Source organism: Pholcus phalangioides, unplaced genomic scaffold (assembly GCF_987345545.1).
Source record: "Pholcus phalangioides strain wild (caught in Gottingen) unplaced genomic scaffold, Ppha-v1.0 ptg000009l_1, whole genome shotgun sequence".
Lineage (NCBI taxonomy): Eukaryota > Metazoa > Arthropoda > Arachnida > Araneae > Pholcidae > Pholcus > Pholcus phalangioides.
In genome coordinates this window covers 2,844,852-2,864,517 of record NW_028301602.1, presented here as the reverse complement: position 1 = coordinate 2,864,517, position 19,666 = coordinate 2,844,852, and the positions used below count along the sequence as shown (strand labels likewise).

General features: G+C 34.0%; 1 protein-coding gene across 3 annotated transcripts in view; it reads right to left on the bottom strand.

Annotated features, from left to right (window-relative positions):
• Positions 1-3,717: 3,717 nt before the first annotated feature.
• LOC149081624 (inactive dipeptidyl peptidase 10-like) overlaps positions 3,718-19,666 on the bottom strand; it is a 273,617-nt gene continuing 257,668 nt past the window's right edge. For all 3 annotated transcript variants that reach the window (XM_089237039.1, XM_089237042.1, XM_089237040.1), the window contains 5 exons: positions 19,188-19,382; positions 15,939-16,096; positions 14,341-14,478; positions 13,673-13,746; positions 3,718-8,021 (listed from right to left, as the gene is read on the bottom strand). In XM_089237039.1, coding sequence (XP_089093165.1) covers positions 7,884-8,021; positions 13,673-13,746; positions 14,341-14,478; positions 15,939-16,096; positions 19,188-19,382 — 703 coding nt within the window. In that variant the 3' untranslated portion in view covers positions 3,718-7,883. The remainder of the gene's footprint in view (positions 8,022-13,672; positions 13,747-14,340; positions 14,479-15,938; positions 16,097-19,187; positions 19,383-19,666) is intronic.

Below are 19,666 nucleotides of genomic sequence, written 5' to 3'. Positions count from 1 at the left end.
TTCGAATAACTTTTCACATAATGATTTCGAATGGGTCCCTTATTTAATAACATACGCTCTGGAAAAGGTGCGTCAAGTTTGATTTTGTGCATGTGTATTTAGGAGTTGTGAATCATATAAAAAAGAATCATGCATTCGTAATACATAACAGTGGAAACAAATAATATTAAACTTTTATGAAAGAAAAAATCACGGTAACGTTTTTTTCCGAAATGATTGTTGCGCTTGCAACTACATAATCTACAAGTTACTAAAGTCGGAACTTTACATTCCTTTGGACATTACAATAACGTATAAGCAATTTTATTATTGCAGCAGTCAAGAGTCTCTGCTAGCAATATATAACAGATCTTCTTCCAACTTTATCGAAATTCATCATCAAAGTATAAAAAGTGGCATTAAAATTCGCAAAACATTCAGCAACCTCCTTCTTTTTTAATCTTTGAGCTTAATTTATCTGTAATAAAATATAATGAACTACGACTAAGAATATAAATTCCAACGAGGACAGGTAACATGTACAACATTAACATATATTCATGTATAGATATATACGAACACGAGTGATCAACGGGAATCATACAACGACGACACGGAGGAGAAGATACACACACATTTCTCTGTAATGTACAGATAAATATATACACACATACGCGTATATATTATACAAATATACATACGCAAAAAATAAAATAAAAAATAAAATAAAACACCATCATAAATATGTCTATATTTCTATTAAGAGAGAAAATTTATGAATCACAACACAATATATCTTTCTGAAATTCTGAGAATTTATTTACCGGGAAACCATATCAATGGATATTATCAAAATACATATCTATATATTACATTTTGCATTACTGATTGACTAAATACTCTCTTTGGAAAAAAATCTTTGAATTTGAGATAATTGAATATATTTATATTAAAAGAAATTGTTAATATAGCTTCACGATAACAAGTTATGTGATTACTAAAGAACTCTGCAAAAATATCATATTGATTGCTCGTTAGAGTACTAAAATCTGAAATTCAGCATAAGAAGATCAGCATAAAGATCCAATTATGTACAACGGGGGAACTTTTCTTCATATATGTTATGAAATAAAATTACTTCCCTTTATTCATTAATCACGGGGTAGTTGCTTGAAAACATTTCTTGAAATTGGCATGAATTTCGAAATGAAATAGAAAGGAAAAAATACGCTGGTTATATATTTAAAGTTAAAGTTCTGGATTTTACATTTGTATCTCTAATGCATCAACAGGCCAGTTTGTTAATGGTGAATTTACAGTTTACCTTCCCAGTAAATGAATATATTTTCGGTCAATCTTCCCGCAATAACAAATTTGTTGATATATTTAGTGCATTAACTAATTGATAGAAGATTTAATGTAAACTTTAAAACTCAACAACTTATCAATTTTATCAATTATTTCCCCAATGGCATGGTTTACTTAATGTAAATAATAATTTAATAAGGAATTAGCAACTTTATGAAATAGTAAACTGTGTGGAGAGAGAGAGACAGCAATATTTTTATTCGAAATTTTTATGAAGAGTTTGATTTCAAATAAACAAAATACACTTTGTACGAATAGATCTGAAAATATAGACGAAAGACATATTAGAAAGAGAGAGAGAAAAAACCCATTTATGAAGAAGGAAATAAATTTAGTTTGGAGGTTGACATCTAAGATATACATTCACCAATAAACTACAGAATATTATTGAAACGGCTTTGTACTAAAATAAATGGAATTTATTCGTATTCTTCTGAGTTTCAAATCATTAAAAAAGAAGCTTTATCTTCATCATAATTTTATTACAGAACTTATGACATTGAAATATTGTTTGGTATTTCCTTTGATGCAAATAATAAAAATATAGTATTTCTACATATACATGCAAGCAACATAAATATTATTTTTCTTACGTTATTATTAAAATTTAGTTTTCTTCTTCAGGAAAGTTATTCTTATTACAGAAATACAACTGTCATTTATTACTTCGGTTGGCTAGAAAAAGGTATATTTAAAATCCACATTATTAATTTAATATTTTCTTTATAAAAAAATTAAGCTATCATTTAATTCTCTTTCCTATTAATTTTTGATTTTTTTTTTTGCTTACGCATAAATTTTAATCAGTAAAAAATTCTAAAAATTTAATAAACATTTTCTTCAAAATAAAACAAATTTCGCCAAGGAGTGAATAAAGCTTAGCTGTCATAGATACTTATACACGAATGATATAAACAATGAAAAATTTCACCATAAAAACTCAAATACAAAAGAAAAATTTGATCATCTTCAAGTCAACGTTAAAGTAAACTTAAATCTTCCATTCAATCAAAACAAAAAAACAAAGCATTGACTAATTGCTGGAACAAATTCTCTACGGAGATAGATTTACTTCGATATTGTAAAACTATCTATAACAGAGCATTAATTATTACTCTCTATACAATAATATATATATATATATATATATATATATTTAATTTTATTTTTTCATTAAAATAATAACTTGGCATTTCATTAAAATGATGTAATATAGCAAGGATAACGAATAACGAAAGGTAACGCTATCGCGATTTTTTTTTTCTTTATCTTTCTGGAATTTAGAGAAATTTCAGACATAAATCCTCATTATATCCTCTTCATTGTGAATCCTCACGATAAAATTAAGCAGTTTTCATTTAATTAAAGTAAAGAAATATTTTATTATTTTTAAAAATAAACATATACTTATATTACTGATCAAAACTGTTGAATTTATTTTCTAAATTATAAAAATATTTAAAAATTAATACGTACATATCGGGTTATATTAAAAGTCAACTTTTGTTTTTTTCATCCAAAGGGAAAAAAAAGCTTTTCAAGATCTCAAGACCTCGTTTCTTACAAATTATTATTACAGATGATCGAAAAAATATATATTTCATTTTTTTCAATCATCCCTAAAACAATTATAATATTATTTTTCAACATTAAACATATCCATGTAATATGTATGTAATATTCATATATATTTATTCATTGATAACATAGAATTGAGTATATTTCTATAAATGCAAAAATTCCACAATACTCGTCAACTGGCATTTTCCAATGTATATTTTAACAGTATATTTTCAATAGCCTAACTTCAGTTAATTTAAAGTTCCACAACTGTCTGCACTATATTGCCATTCAAATTTCTTGAAAACTACCTATACATTTTTTTAAATTTTTCTTGTTGTAAATACTCTCACATAGCAAACTACTGCGACTTAGAGTTGACTTCCTTGATTATTTTTGAATGCTATGCATTAATAATTAATTTTCTGAATCACAAAGGTTTTCTAAGATATTTGGGGAAAATGCACACAAACTTCACGATTCACTCTCACGTAAGACTAATTTGATTGTCTTATAAAAATTTTGGTTCTTTTCAAGATGTTTCAGAATTCTTCTTCCGTTTTCTGTATTTTTTTTAATTGTGTACAAGTTTAATATTATTTAATGACGATGACGGTAATGTGTACGGGTAATTGATTATTTTCATTTTTGTTTCTCGTAAAAACATTTTTGCGTGGGAAAAAGGAATTGAAATAGTAAATCACGCCAGGAAAAGATAACCATATTTTTATCATAACATAATAAATAATATGGCATAATAAAATAATAAGATGACGTAATAAATAATAAACTATATCGATAAAATTTATGATAACCATCAATTGTTATTCCCAATATCTATACTACTATTATAAAATTATACCATTTATTATTAACATATGAGAGGGTTATAGTCACAGTGGTGTAAGTCAATTAAATTTTACTAGAGTTGTTGTCATAGGTTCCCACGTTCAAAATTTTGTGACTTCAAAACGTAGAGTCGAACTATTGAGACTTTATTTTTCCTTTCATTTAGTTTAGTTCAATTTCTTTAGTTAGTTTAGTTTTTTTAGTTTATTTTTTCTTTCAACTGTTTAGTACTTCTAGATTGTATTTCTAGACTGAACCCTTTTAGATTCTACATGCCCAGAGTTAAGCCCTGGTTGAAAGGATTGTGCATAAGTTAGAAATGCGGTGAATATACTTTGTGGGGGCTTTGTCTCACCAGAGGGCAGCACTTGAAATTGAAATTTCAAAGGGTTTTTAAGATGACTTTCAGAGAAAAGTGCCCCCGGAAAAAGTGATTTATTACATAAAATTTAGCAATAAAATTCTGGAAAAAAATTGCATGTGAAGATGAATATACCCTGCATCATCTTGGCTGAAAAAATAAAATTGAATGAAGTGAATTAGTTCTTCACAAAAAGATTAAAATTCGAAAAAAATATAAAGATTTGATGACATTTATGTTTTTAATGCATTTTTTGAGTATCAATATGCCAAAGCATCTTGAAAATTCCAAAAAATAAATATTCGGGTCTGAAAAAGTTCAGAATTGTTGAAAATGTGACTTATACCAATCTGACTTTTACCCCATTATATGATGCTATTGTATATAGTGGCATGAATATTATATTTTTCAGATAAATTCTAAAGTTAAATTTATGATACATCATCGATAAAATAGAATACAAATTACAAAAAATATCAAAACAATAAATAAAAAAATACGACGGCCACAACAGGCAGAATGGTAATGAGTGGAAAACTTTTAAAAAGAAATTATAATGTCCATGATTATATTTAGTGACTTTTCTCCTAATAAACATAACTGAAATGCACATTGAGCAAACATAAATGCAATAATAACAAGTTCAATCTTGAATGTCCGTATTAGTTTGTGAAAGATATTATTCAACTCCATTTAGGAATTTTACGGCAACGAAATTTACAAAGAGAGAGAGAGAAATTATTTGGTCATGAAATTGTAAGTAAATTTTTCGAAGCATTTGATTTGACAAAAGTCAAATGTACTTCTTATTACACCAAATCAACTACACTGTTTCAAAGGCACTACAAAACTTATTCGCAGATGCAAAAGTTAAAGAAGATAAAAAACCGCAACAATTTACTCAAGCGTTGTACTTAGAATATCCAAAATGGCATTTTCTGGGGTTCAAAAGATAATGATAGCAAACACTGAATGATGTGATTGAGAAAAAGAGGGAATGGAATGACCCAGTGAACACTTTGAATGAGATAATGAAAGATGCGATTATTTAAATAATAACAACAATATGCAATAAATAACAGTTCAGCGTTTTGTGGGAAATATCCAGGAACAATGAGCTGCTTTTATAGATTTTTTTATTAATGAATGAAATCCAAACTTTGTCTCGAAATCCAGTTTCTACCTTACAATAGTCAAATTTTAGAAATTGCTTAAAATGATTTAATTGTACTTTAATCAGAGAATAAAAATATAACAATTTGTTCACCATCGGTACACATATGACCGAAATTGCTGCACCTTAAGAACTTGATTTTCCTCTCCTTAAATGCTAACAAAAGTTTTAAAAAATTTCAGTTTGATGAAAGTGACATATCAAGGGCCCTTATCCGAGATGCAAATAAAATAAAATTTCCTATGATATTTTTTTCCCTTAACTGAGCTCATCGTTTTGCTTGAATTTTATCATGTGTCTCTCCTGGCAAATCAGAAGAGCTTTTATAGAGACGAAGAAGGCAAATGGTAGATTTTTGGGAGGAGATTTAAATGGAGACTATTTTCACAGGCACTCGCTTCAGAAAAGCCAACTTGCAATTTTTGAGAGCGCTAAACAGCGCTAACCTACCTATTGCGGTTCTATATCGAGGTGGACTCGACATAGGATCGCATCAAGAAACAACGGTACATTATTCTTACAACCGATCCTTACAATACACGGAAAGCTCCTGGAAATTCGGCTTCTTTCCAGAACTCTCGAACTATACAAAAAAAAAAAAAAAAACCGGAAAGGAACAAACATCTAGGAGCCATTCTCATTGCGAGGAGGAGCTGAAAAATATAAACTGCACCAAGGGCAGAAAAAAAACTCTGGACCACAGAGGACTAAGAGCAAGTCTTTCCCACTGTTTTTGACTTCGGTTATCTGGTACAAAAGACCCTTTCGGATGGAAGAGATGTTGAATAGAAACCCATTCATTTGATTTTTTTTATTATGTATGAAACGGAATGAGTGAGCAGTATATATAGTTTTGTCATTAGCACTTGACAATTTGGATAATTTTGTAACGTGAATTGCAATGTCCTAATTTTTAATAGAGAAGAAATCAAAAATATAGTAAATATTTGTTTTTCATAACTTGTCGTTTGCTTTTTTTGATTCCGTTAATCAGTAGTATATTTGTATTTATATTTATCTTTAACGGGATTAATAAAAAAATATGTTGTAGTTCTCTATAATCAACATTGAGACCTTAAGAACTTTTACTCTTAAAGATGTACAAAATATTAATTTTATTAATTTTTTTAATGTACAAGGTGCATTTCATAAGAAAACATCACAAGAAATATAGGTACAACACTTTTTTTTTCTTTGAGCTGCCTCAGGGAACAATGTACAACTGAAGTAACTAATAATTCTCCTACGGAGCTTTTCCTGCAACGTCAGAAACAGCCAGAAATCGCATGTTGCAAGATCCGGACTATAAGAGGAATGTGGTACGATTTTATTATAGCATTTACACATTATGTTTTAGATTTGAAAAGTTTGTGACAACACATATCGTGAACTGGTAGAAATTTCAGCTGTGCAGAATTTACTGAGGTAGGTTCCAGAAAAAGCCTTCTCTGCTCTCTTCGAAAAGTGGATTAAACGATGAGACCGTTAGATATCATCTGAGGGAAGATACTTTGAACAATTAATTATTTTTAGTTATACCTATATTTCTTGATTATTTATGATTTTAATCTCCGTTCTTATGGAACGCACTTTTTAGTATTATTGTATCACATCTAATGAATTTTAATGTTATAATTGGTTTGATGGGAACCTACCGATTAGGTCGAAATATTATTTTAGTGAAACAGAAAAATGTTCCATTTGAATCAGCAGATAGTTGTAATTTTCGCGAGCCGTTTTTTGCATCCAAAACACCATGAACATCATTTATAAAACCCACATACTGCCATTTCAGTAAGACCAACATGAGCCTTTCCATCTGCTCATGAGAACATGCACACATGCTCCCCTCATGACCATCCACTATCACGGCTAATTTCCGGTAATGTGTTTTAAACAATATCATATACAAGTACAGTATATCAGCGATATTGTTTCAATAATTTTTCTCTAAATTTTTTTAGACAGCTTGTTCCCGAATATTAAACCCGTTTTCACAGAGACAAGTGCAACGATATTGCTATTAAATGAACATGTACACATGCATATACACACACATATATACTGTATATCTTATGTGGAAGTTTTGTATATAACATTATACAAAAATAATTACATACATTGCCAACATTAATGTTATTTATATCTTTTAAAACTTTCAGTTATACCACCGTGAGAATTCTGTGTTTTCTGATTTTTATGTATATATAATATATTTTTTGCAGTGGATTGCTTTCACGAATCAGCACCGAGCTTTCACAGAAATGAGCAAATTGACGGAGTCCATTTGGTAAGACATTCGCCATCGCAAGAGAAAGGTTAAAGAGCACCAGAACGTTGTATTTTGTGTCATTTTCTTCTGACTTCTTACCTCTTTAATTACGTTCTCTTTGTTCGATTGTGCCACTTGGAAGTATAGGGGCCTAATTATCTTTCTGTCGTTCGTTCAAATACTTCACACAGGCTTTGATGGTGAAGGCTCCGGAGGTAAGGAAGAATTGAACATTTTTTGATCCGTTATTTTTCTCTTCTTTCTCTAAAACAAAACGTGTTGTAAAAAAAATCAATTAATTGTGGATTAATTAACGTTTACTATCTTCGCCTCTCGGATTGTGAAGGTGGTCTTTCTTCACCGTCCGGTAATCCGAAACAGGTATCCAAGAAGCTCTCCATAGTTCTGTACAGGTGACCTCTGACATTGGATAAGCTGTGGGACTCGTCGGGATACACCTGCAATCAATCGATGTGGTATAATGTTTTATTGTGACAGAAATTTCGTGAAATAATCATTGCTATGTCGGGGAATTTCAAAACAGCAGATACCGTCTACTAGGATAACTTTGCCTAGTTTTGAAAAAAAAAAATGTTTTCTGTTGGTGTAAAAAATACTCAGTTCATCGTTGCAGACATCAAAGCATTGGCTTTGAATGTAAATGAGATGACCTGAGGTTTTGGGGGCGTTTCTTGATAAGTGATATCACCAATAAGGCGGTTTTTCGACGGGACTCAATATCAAAAAAAATTTGAGGACCGAAATTTTCATTTATGCAGCCTTTTTGATAACCAGGTGAGTCCCATCAGCGAGTGTTATTATTAGTGGATGTAATGAAGATTATTGTTATGATTAGTACATGTAATGGCAAGAAATCGTCTATCTCCCTCTACCGTCCCACCTGGGGGACCATTTGCTGAAGTTAAGAGAGGCTCTAATGCCTCTACTTCAGTGCCTCAAGCCACAGTGCGTGAAATAAGGAACGCAGGGGCCATGTCTCCAGTGGTGCAGATGGTAGCATGCTTTGCCCGGTATGCAAGAGGGACCTGAGTTCGAGTCCCGGCGGAGCCAAGATCACTTTTCTTCCCGAGTTCACCTCAGCATAATATTCAAGAAATATCCGGTTCTGGATTTTTTTTTAATTCCTTCAAGATTAGATTTAATGTATTTTCTAAAGATAGTACGTGCTTGGAACACGTGCTTTGATAGTACGTGCTTTAAACATTGAAAAGTTGTTTTCTGTGTACGTTAACTGTATCTGCAGTGAAACCATCTGTTCGGTCGACCTTTCCTCATTTCTCCTTCGTTTTCTTTGAAATTCGAATTTGAAATTAATTTTTTCAAGAGAGTTTACACCCATATAATAATAAATGCATTTTTAATGTACATAATTTACCTAATTTTTACAATCAATTTTAATATGCACTTCTCTTGTTTATAGTAATGTTTCTCGTGGACCCATTTTAACCCCTTTACGATCATGGACGTAATATTGCATCCAAACGCTAGTGGAATAAATTCATGCAAGTTCTGAGTGTCTTTTTTCCTCTTTCTTCACCATCGTGAAGCTTTATAGTAACCCTATCAACTGAAGTTGTTTTTCCTTTCTCCTTTCTTTCTATACTCTTATTAATGATTTTCTTTCCACGAATATAATCTATCTTTCTACTATAAGCGTGCCTTAGAGGAGAAATGAAATATATATCTCCTGTAAGATGCATGTAAAAGCGAAAGAGGACACGTAGGGTGAGGGTAAATAGAGTATAAAAAACTCCCTATCTCTATTATACTTTTCTTATCTTAATCTTACAATTATACTTTTCTCTTTCATATTTATTTTTCCTTTCCCCCTTTTTTTTAACGTGCAGGTTAGGTTAGAACGACGTTACCAAATTTATCGCAGATTTGTCAAATGCAAATAATCCAGATTTCTTGCCAAAAGTATGTACGTGAAGTGATTGAGACAAAGTCTAATTTAAGTGATATGTTTTAAAAAATAAATTTCATTGCATTGTTTTGCATTATTTTTGTTGTAATTGGGGTTCTCTGAGCATTCCGTGTTTTCACACTGTCCTAAGTGCACTCACAGCCTTGTTATATACACAAATCAGGTGGTGAGCAAAGTCAACCCATTAGGCCGGTAGACTTTGTTCCCCGTTTTTCTTTTTTCATAAAAATGAGGGGCGGAAAGGCGACCCATAGAAATAAAATCTACATAAATCATATCTACGAACCTTGACCCAAACATTAACGTTTTATTTTTGACTCGGCATGGTGTCATTCATGATCACCTGGTGAGCGGCACGACGAACGATGCTAGCAGTGGTAGTAACTCGTGGGACATTTCCCATATTCATGGGAAAAATTGGCCAAAATTTGTCCTCCCATCAGAGAAATTTGCAGATCGCAAAGGGTTAAAACTAGACAAAGTAGCACCATTTGACGGTATTTTAATTTTATACCTCGTACTATATACATACAAAATATATTAAAAAAATTTTGTTCACAAAATTGAATACAAATACAAATACAAATAAAACGCCACAACAGGCAAAATGCCCATAAAAATACGGATGTCATATATTTAAAAAATATAGCAACCAAATCAAAAATGCAATTACAAAAATTATAAATATATATGTACATGACAAAATATTATACAATGCCCATAATGTATTTATGGTTGTCTTATTCTAAGAATGGATAGCTTCTTGATTCACCCCAACATGTTTAACGTATTTCTTTTACGTGTCAATAAACGTGTCAATTGTGTTACAATTTACTACCTCCGGGGGTAAGCTATTCCATTTATTAACAACCCTATTAGAGAAAAATTCCCTGCGACACCATAACCTTGCATTGTCCCTCACCAATCGATACTGGTGTCCCCTTGTAAAAACAGTTGATTGGCGGTGTACTAAAAGTTCATGGTCCATCCTATCAATCCCATTGAAAATTTTGAACATTTTGATCATATCTCCTCGACACCTGCGTTCATCCAATGTAAACATATTCAAAAAATGAAGTATCTCTTGATAACTCAAGCCCCGTGTGCCAATAAGGACACGCGTAGCTGTTCTCTGCACCCCCTTCAACCAAGTCTATGTCCCTCTATAGGTATGGTCTCCAAAACTTTACAGCATACTCCAGTCCAGGACGAACTAAGCCTCGAAAAAGCGGAAGAATGACTTTAGGAGAACGCGAAGTGACCTTTTTGGAAATGAGACCAAGCATTCTATGTTGAACAATGTTGAGAAAACCGCTCGTCAATAAGAATTCCCAAATCGGTGACCCTAGTTGCATCCGGGATAGTGACACCATTCAACTCGTAAGAGAACCGTGGGTTGTTCGAACCAAAATGAGGAGCGACCATGCATTTATCAACGCTAAACGTCATGAGTTAAAGAAAATTAATAAAACCACACAAGTTCCAAGCACGAACTTAGATGTTTACTCCATTCATTTGCCCATGCTGCAATCCTGTTTAAATTGGTCTGGAGCAACTCCCTATCGCTTTCATTTCCTATTACCCCCATTAACTTCACATCATCTGCGAATTTGCTGGTAATCGCATCGATACCCTGATCGAGTTTATCGATAAAAAGTGAAAAAAGTATGGGGCCAAAGAGCCAAGGACACTTCCTTGAGGAACTCCACTTGTGACGTCTGTCCAACCAGAGAATTCCCCGTTCACCATAACTCGTTGCGACCTATCTCTTAACCACGATTCTATCCAATTCAGCAAGTTGCCCCCTATTCCAATCTTGTGTAAACGCTTCAAGAGTTTACCATGTTGGACACGATCGAATGCCTTCTGGAAATCAAGGTAAACAACATCTACATTTTTGCCCTTACCCAAAGCCTTCGTCACGTGATCATAGAAGCAAAGGAGGTTAGTTGCACATGACTTCCCCTTCCTGAACCCATGCTGATTATCCGACAATACATTATTCTCATTTATCCACTTCACAAACTGCCCTAACTGAACCTAAATGTTTTTAGTTGAAAAATATGGCACATCTAAGAACGATATATAAAACACCCTAATCAGTGCCGATGTTTACAAAAATGAATAATTTTAGAAAAGAGTAAATTTTAAAAATTCCTGGTTGGTGAGAAAAGCCATTTGAGTTAAAAAAAATTAATAAAACCACACAAGTTCCAAGCACGAACTTAGATGTTTACTCTCCGCATGTAATATACGCAAGCATACGCGAGAAATATATTGTTAGGAGAGACAGGGGTAATGCCGGTCACGGGGTAGTATTTCTCAAACATGCTATGCCGTAGAGTAGCCCTGACAAGTGCTGCAGTGTCGCGACCGTGAAGGGAACTACTGACGCAACTATCGCCATCTTGTTAGAATTTATTCGGCTGCTGTGTGTGAATTGGAATGTGCTACTTGACGTCGCACGTCGCAAGAATTCACTGTTTTGACCCCGGTAAATGAACCCATTTTTGTTTATTCGCCAAATAATTTCAATCTTTCATGACACTACAATGTCTGCCCTATTCACGGTGATGTCAATGTTTCTGAAGTTTTTCGTCAGAAATTTCGTTGCCACAGTGGTGTTCAGCAGAAGTTGGTTTTTTGTGGCTCCCAACTTTGAGCTGATCTGCCCGGTAAAATGTCTCGCCACAGAGAGCAACAGGACTACAACGGTTCAATTATTCAATCATTGCACTTCACTCATATATAAAATACCTAATGGCATAGAGCAGCACACTACACATTCCAAGTATTACGCAGAAACAAACTTTACGTTAGATTCACAACACGTACACGCACATTCCAACATGTACCAGTTCGTTAGAAACTCCGTTGAGGAATGTGTACAAGGTGCATGTACGGTTAAGTAGTAGAAGTAGCACGGCATGCTCTTGACGTAATGGTAAGTCAAACCGTTTGCTGTACGAATTCAGGAATCTGCGTTTACTGTGAAGAATTCGGAACAGATGAAAAGGTGTAGTTCCGCTTTAGCTGTGAAGGATGAGCGCAACAATAGTGTTTACGATGGAAGACTGCAGAGGGGCTACATTTGTGACTTCTATTGTGTAAAAGCTAATTATATGTTTGCTCACTGTTTTTTTATTTTTATTTTTTGTGTATTTCATTTTTTAATATTATCTGATTAAATATTGCATTTATTCGTATAAAAATTGGCGTTTTGTGTTATTTTCCCCTAAATTTCATGTGATTTTAAATTTCTGAAAAGACTGGCCACCCCATCATCCCTTTTTAGCGAGTAATACCCATCAACGCTGATTTTTTATTAATTTTCTTTTATGAAAAATATATACAACTTTGAATAAATCCAATAAGATTGTTTGAAAAGAGCAGCCGCGACTCATTAGTTTTATCATGTGTTTTAGTCAAATAGCTACTACTACACCAAACACCAACTCTGGCCATATCGCTAGATTGCAATTTACTGCCATTAATGAGATGGGTTGGAAATGAAGGCACTGTCTATCCGTGGTCACCTCAAGTTCGTTATGGAATATATCTTATCTATATCCTCCCTTGGGTTCGAACCCAGGACCATGACAACAACCCTCACGGTGGTAAACGAACATCTTACCGCCATGCCACTCGGGCGGAAAAAGAGTCAAATAGCTGGCAAATAACTCATGTAGCATGAGATTATCCTCAGATCACCACCATTACCCCGGTCATCCCTAATTACATTCAGAGAAACTCCGGACGAAATGACGTTTTCAGCTTTGAATGTGAGAAAAAATTTGGATATAGTAGCATGTACGAAAAGTACGAATTTTTATATTGATCGAAGTGTAATAAGTATACTTTCAATACTTTAAATTTGAACTGCAAAATCTGTTCCCGAGTTTCGACGCTCAAAAGGACGACATATCACTGGTTCTATCTCTCGCTGAACGGCAACTCAAACTGGTAAAGGTCCTTGAAGAATTTTGGGTATCCCACCTCATCACAGCTCTGCCGAGTAGTGTAGCATCGCACTACTGGACAAGATCGTGTTTAAAATTTTAGTTCTTTTAACAACAATTTAAAGAACATTTATATCATCGAAAATATTTCAATGTCTTAGATGTCAAAGAAGAAATAATAATACAGCAAACCGAAACATACTTGTGCTCTGTACATCACCCCAGCGTCTGTGATAGCTTTCATCAGCATCAGAGATTGTTGAGCATGTACATTATCTGGAACACAAAAAATATACCAATTAAAATAGAGTGCCAAATTGATACCATATTGCAATTGCAAAGGTGACAACAAACAAAGATGCCCAGAATAGTGGTAATTTCTAAATAGTAATTCCTATATTTGAGTGCCCTGTAATTGCTATTCATTCCTAAATGCGGCAATCTTCAACTGATGGAGTTCAGTGAGCGATGAAATTACCACCCATGAAAGAATATGATTAAAATACAAAATTCTCCAAGAGTAATTTAATTTCTTTAAACATTTTTTATGCAATTAAAGTCCTTTTCTTTTGCTTGTAATCACTATACATCATTTTTATGCCAAAAACATGAATGTGCAAATTTCCGAAACGTGAGGAATCACGCATTTGAATGTTTACTCTACCCATATTACTCTACGAACGTCATTTTTTCTTAAATGGTTTTCAAGAGGGATACATATTCGCGTTTCTAAGAAAAACTCAGATATCAAAATCAGTTCTCCAACCAGCTGATAAACCCAAAAAAGTGAGAAATTGCATATTCAACGTCTCTAACACGAGGGGGGATGACATGCAAGAAGCATTAACTTTTGTTACAGCCGTTTCTCACCATCTGCAGTTCCGTGAATGAGTAGGAGTTTTTTATCTTTAATGTTTCCGGCTTTCTTGACGACATCAGCGTTCTCGTAACCTTGATAATTGTCATCTTGCCAAGGCATCTGCATATAACGTTCAGAGTAGACGGAATCTAAAAACGACAAAAAAGTATTATGGCGTTAATTTTTTTGAATGAAGAAAGAAGACATTCGAAATTAATAAAAGAACGAAACAAATGTGCTGACATATAACGCTATGGAGCAAAAAACAAAAATGTTTCAACATGCTGTACTGACTACCGTAATTTCACACAACTATGGCCCAAAATAACACCATTTTCTACATTCATCATAATAACTTCTGTATTCAAACTATTAATTTTTGTTGCTGATATTGCCTGTAGAAAGATCAACCATTAACAGTAAACACTTTTTTATTTCTTATGCAGCTCAAATATGGATTTTTTAAAAATTAAATTTTCGATCATACATAGTTGTGTTACGAAGTCCCAACTACGAAATCTATCATATGTTTCGTGTTATAAATCGCTTACGAACTTAGTTAAGAAAATCTACTTCAACTAAATCATATATTCATCTTTATCTTATTTGCTAAAACAAGATGAAGAAGGAGTTTTTCTAAATTTGACCTTGGGGGTCGAATTTAGAGTGGGGGGGGGGGAGGTCAAAAAGGAGGAGGGGTTCATACAAAAATCACACCGAGCCAAAACTACCGACGCTCATCATGAAATTTGGTTAGAAGTTTCGTTTCATGACCATGTGAGAGGGTTTTTCAAAATTCCACTGCTAAGAGGGGTTAAATGGGGAAGGGATAATAATAATAATTTGATCAGTATTTTTGTATTGTAATGCAGAGATGCACTGAGAGGAGATTTTCCAAAATTCAGCCCCCTTAGGGAGGGGGTTCAAAGATTATATGGAGCAATCATAACTGAGCCGAAATCGCTGAAGCCATAAATATGAAATTTATTCAATGTTGTATTTTATAATGTAAATACCCTCTATGACGGGATTTCTGATAGGAAATTCATTCCCTAGGGGGATTATGAGGGGTTCAAATGATACGTGGGGGAATCATCTATGAGTAATTTTCAGATTACCAAACCCAAGCGAGCGATGCTGCGGGTAACAGCTTGTGGTCCATAAAAATGGTTGGACCATAATTGAGAGCAAAGTACAATTTTCTATTATTTTTCCTATAAATATTATTATCATATGCACGCAACAGTAAAAATGTTTATAAAACATATGTAAATAATAAATTACCTGTAATACAGAACATTGATAGTGCAAAACAATTTGTTCTAGGCCGAGAAATTTTGTAGCTGGGGATTAGATGTATAACGTGAAAAACGTAACCCCAACTAACAGCTGCTTTGCCCGAAAGTATCGGAGAGAGGGCGTCCGAACGACATCTCTATATTACACTATCTATGTTCTTTGCTTTAATAATTAAATAGCTCAGTAGATGTTGTTAGCATTTCGATTATCAATGTGTGAAATTACGGTATTTATAAATAGATGTTCCGCCGAATACTGCGGAAATTTATAGCGCATACTTCCAAGTATTAGGATGTATAGTATATTTTACCATAGTAGAGCCAGCTAGTGACAGGTGCCACGGCTATTCCACAATTGAAAACTTGATTGTTTGTTGCCAAAGCCATAATTGTGCTGTAACCACCGTATGACCAGCCCCATATAGCTGTCCGGTACCGATCTATGAATGGTACTTCATTCTTGAGATAGCTGCAAACGAAGGAAAATATATATAAAAACCAAAAACCATCATATATGATAATGATAGGGATAAAAGAATCGATGAGATATAATTTTTTTAGGTAATTCGGCAATACCGCACTCAACAGACACCCCCCCTCCCCCAGATACGGTCATCCCCCTTTTACGGATGATTTTTGTTTGTCCGCCGCTGTCCACAAAACAGAGATTTTACTGTTTTCATAAATTTCAATTTTTTGTAAAACAATCTCTACTACTTGAACGTATATGTACTTCGTAAGCATTCCTCTGGAGAACTTCTAACGAATTGGGATGTGCCGGAAATTGTGTTCTGAGTCTATGTGTGGCTCTAACGAATTTCATGATGCTATCATCTGCCGTTTCCATGTTTTGAAGTGAAATTGCAGATGCTTGAATTTTCGTGTTACGTAAGTATCGTGTTGAAAAAAATCTCTGCTCTCTGCGGAAAATTTTTTCACGAACCTTAATACTAACGTAAGCACGGCCTACTTTAGACCGCGGGTTCCAAAACGAGAAAAAAACCTATTGAAACAGTCGTGCTACAAGCTGATTGCTTCAAGGTCGCATAATAGCCGATGATTTCGCCAGGCAGTAGCACTAGCTAGGCAAGTCCACCATCAATAGAGTTCTAGTATTTGCCGATAGATTGCAGCAGTGATGTTTTCATAACCCTGTTAAACACACGTGTTTTCGCTATCACCGAGCATGGCCCTTTTCCGGTGTATCTTCTGCGTTTTAAACGTTCTAGTAACAGCGTATGCATCTGCGGTTCAAATGGTTCCCTATGGCACTATATAACCACGTGTCCCCAGACGAGAGACTTCCACTTTGGCCAACTGCCAGAGTCCAGAATGCTTGCTTGGAAAATGAGAATTCTAGATAGCCCTCTGAACTTTCAACGTTTGCAGAGGTTGATTCGATTCCTGGACCGCAACCTACATCTACTCCACAATAAGACACGAGCTGCGGGATCAAGGGGACGCAATTCGCGCTCGGAGGACCCGTCTTACGAGCCAACAAGAGAGGTAACACGGTTACCTATTAAAAAGTATAATTTACGGCCAAGAAGACATGCATCGGTTGTTTCACCGACATCTAATAATCGATACAATTTACGCCCAAGAAGACAAGTGTCAACTGTTTCATCCTTTTTCCGGCGGGTGTGAATGAAATGGTGATGCCGGATATATAGACGTCAATTTATATCTTATTACAGCTTGATTGCCTAGATCGTTATATTCTAGATTGGATAAACTCACTTCCAGATTCTATCACATACAAGACAAAAATTATTCTTTGATTTTATATAAGGACTATTACGATTACGGACTGATTATCTGTGGATGATGCTATATGATCACAATTTGTACGATTATTTATTCCAGATTATTTATTGTATACATGTATATCATTGTTATTTTCACATAAATTAATAAATTTCCGGATACACCCATTCCCCGGGAAAGCTTCGATATCTCTCTGAGATGGGAAGCGGGGTGTGTCCGGTCCTTCAATGTCAAACTTTCGTTTGTGTAAGGAATCAAGTACATGTTTCAGTTTAGATAAATACCAAATTTTAAAGCCGATATCATCCTAATTAAAAATAGACAAAATCCTTTTGTTGAACTATCAAAATCTTTTGATAAAATGCATGCATAGATCGAAAATAGTCCTGGTTATTCCGAGAAAACAGGACTACTTTGTCCGTAAAGGAAACTTGGACAAAGCAACGGAAAATGCTCGAGCAACACCGGGAACAAGTAGTGGTAAAAATTAACAAGAGAGATCGGCTGACATTTGCGATCAACTTCGATGTGCAAATACGAGTCGACCTCTCCATTAAAATGTTTAGTCACAGAGAACAAAAGACATACAACGGTACAATTAACCAATTATTACAATTCATTCATAGTTAGAAAAATCGATGGCAGATGGCAGCACACGACACATATACAAATACAAATACAACGCCACAACAGGCAAAATGCCCAACGAGGTGGCTGATAAAAAGATGCCCATAAAAATATGGATGTCATATGTTTCAAAAATACAGCAACCCCATTAAAAATGCAATTAACACAAATTATAAACAATATATACACATGATAAAATATTATACAATGCCCATAAAGAATACTTATGGTTGTCTTATTCTAAGACATCACAAGCATTACACAGAAATAATCTTCACGTTAGGTTAACAGCACGTACACGCACATTCCGGCATGTACCAGTTCGTTAGAAATTCCGTAGATGAATGCGTGAATGTCTGCGAGGTACATGTACGGGTAAGTAGTAGTGAAAAAATTAACAAGTCTGTTGAGGAAGAGCCATTGGAATCAACTCCGCCAAAAATTATGGAAACACCATCTCTAGAGGAAACTTCACAATAAGGAAAATAGCAGTTGCTTGGAAAAAGGAAAACAATTTTCCAGGATCGGTTATGGAGTGCAGCAGAAACTGGCACTATTGTGGATTGCATGGAGCCTGCAAAAAAAAAACTTGGGTGTTTTCAAAAAATTGAAAGTTGTTTTTGAACTTATAAAAGACTGACGCTAAGAATATACTTAGTTGCCGTACCTATGTAGGATTTCTAATGAGACTGATGTTGTTTAGTGTTTTCCCTTTATTGATTTATAAAAATTTTTTTGTTCTAACAAAGAAGTACCAGTGTAAATAAAGTGTATTTTTGAGTTTTTATATGTACATGTGAGAAGATGGATATCTTCAAAAGATGGATATGAGATATGGATGGATATCTTCAAAAGCAATGGGTTGCCATCGCTTCAAGCATGTTGTACAGTGTTTTAAAACAGGAATATTTGATATGAGACAAAGTTAACCTAACGTATGTCCTAAATATAAAAACAATAAATGCACAAAATAAAAAAATAAATAAATTTCGCAAAAAAATATTATAGGAAGTGGATTTTTGACATCACAGTCTATTAGAAAAAGGTTTAAACTATTTGAAAATTATTTTGAATCGCTGTATTTTTTAGTTTTTTTTTTCTAGCGTAAGATTAAATAAAAAGTTTTACAAAAGTGGGCCCAAATTAACCCGTGTTAATCACGGTACCTGGCGACAGTGAGCTGATCTTCGACTTCGCTGGTACCAAGCTTCCTATAGACCTCGTGCAATCGCTTATCACCTTGGTCGCCGCTTCCTCTTCCATCGATCCACGTGTACACGAAGTTCTTCTTGCTAGCCAAATAACTGCCCCAGTTTACCGAGAACTTGTCCGTAACCATGTGGCTTCCGGGATTGCCATGACTGGATATAACACGGATAAAGGAAAACTTTTAATTATTATTTATCTTTGTACCAGAATCGCGGGATAACAAATAGCATCTACATTCTCTCACAAAAATTGTTAGCATATACACATAATACAGTATAAATACCTTTTAATAATGAGTTGCAAGTTGTTTTCGTAGTCGGTTTGTTACTAACTTTTATAGATCACTCATAAATAGGGGATCGGGTATTTATGGACCAAGTCTTCTGATAGATTAAAAAACCTGAATTTCATAGTTTCTTAACGGATTAGCGAAGAT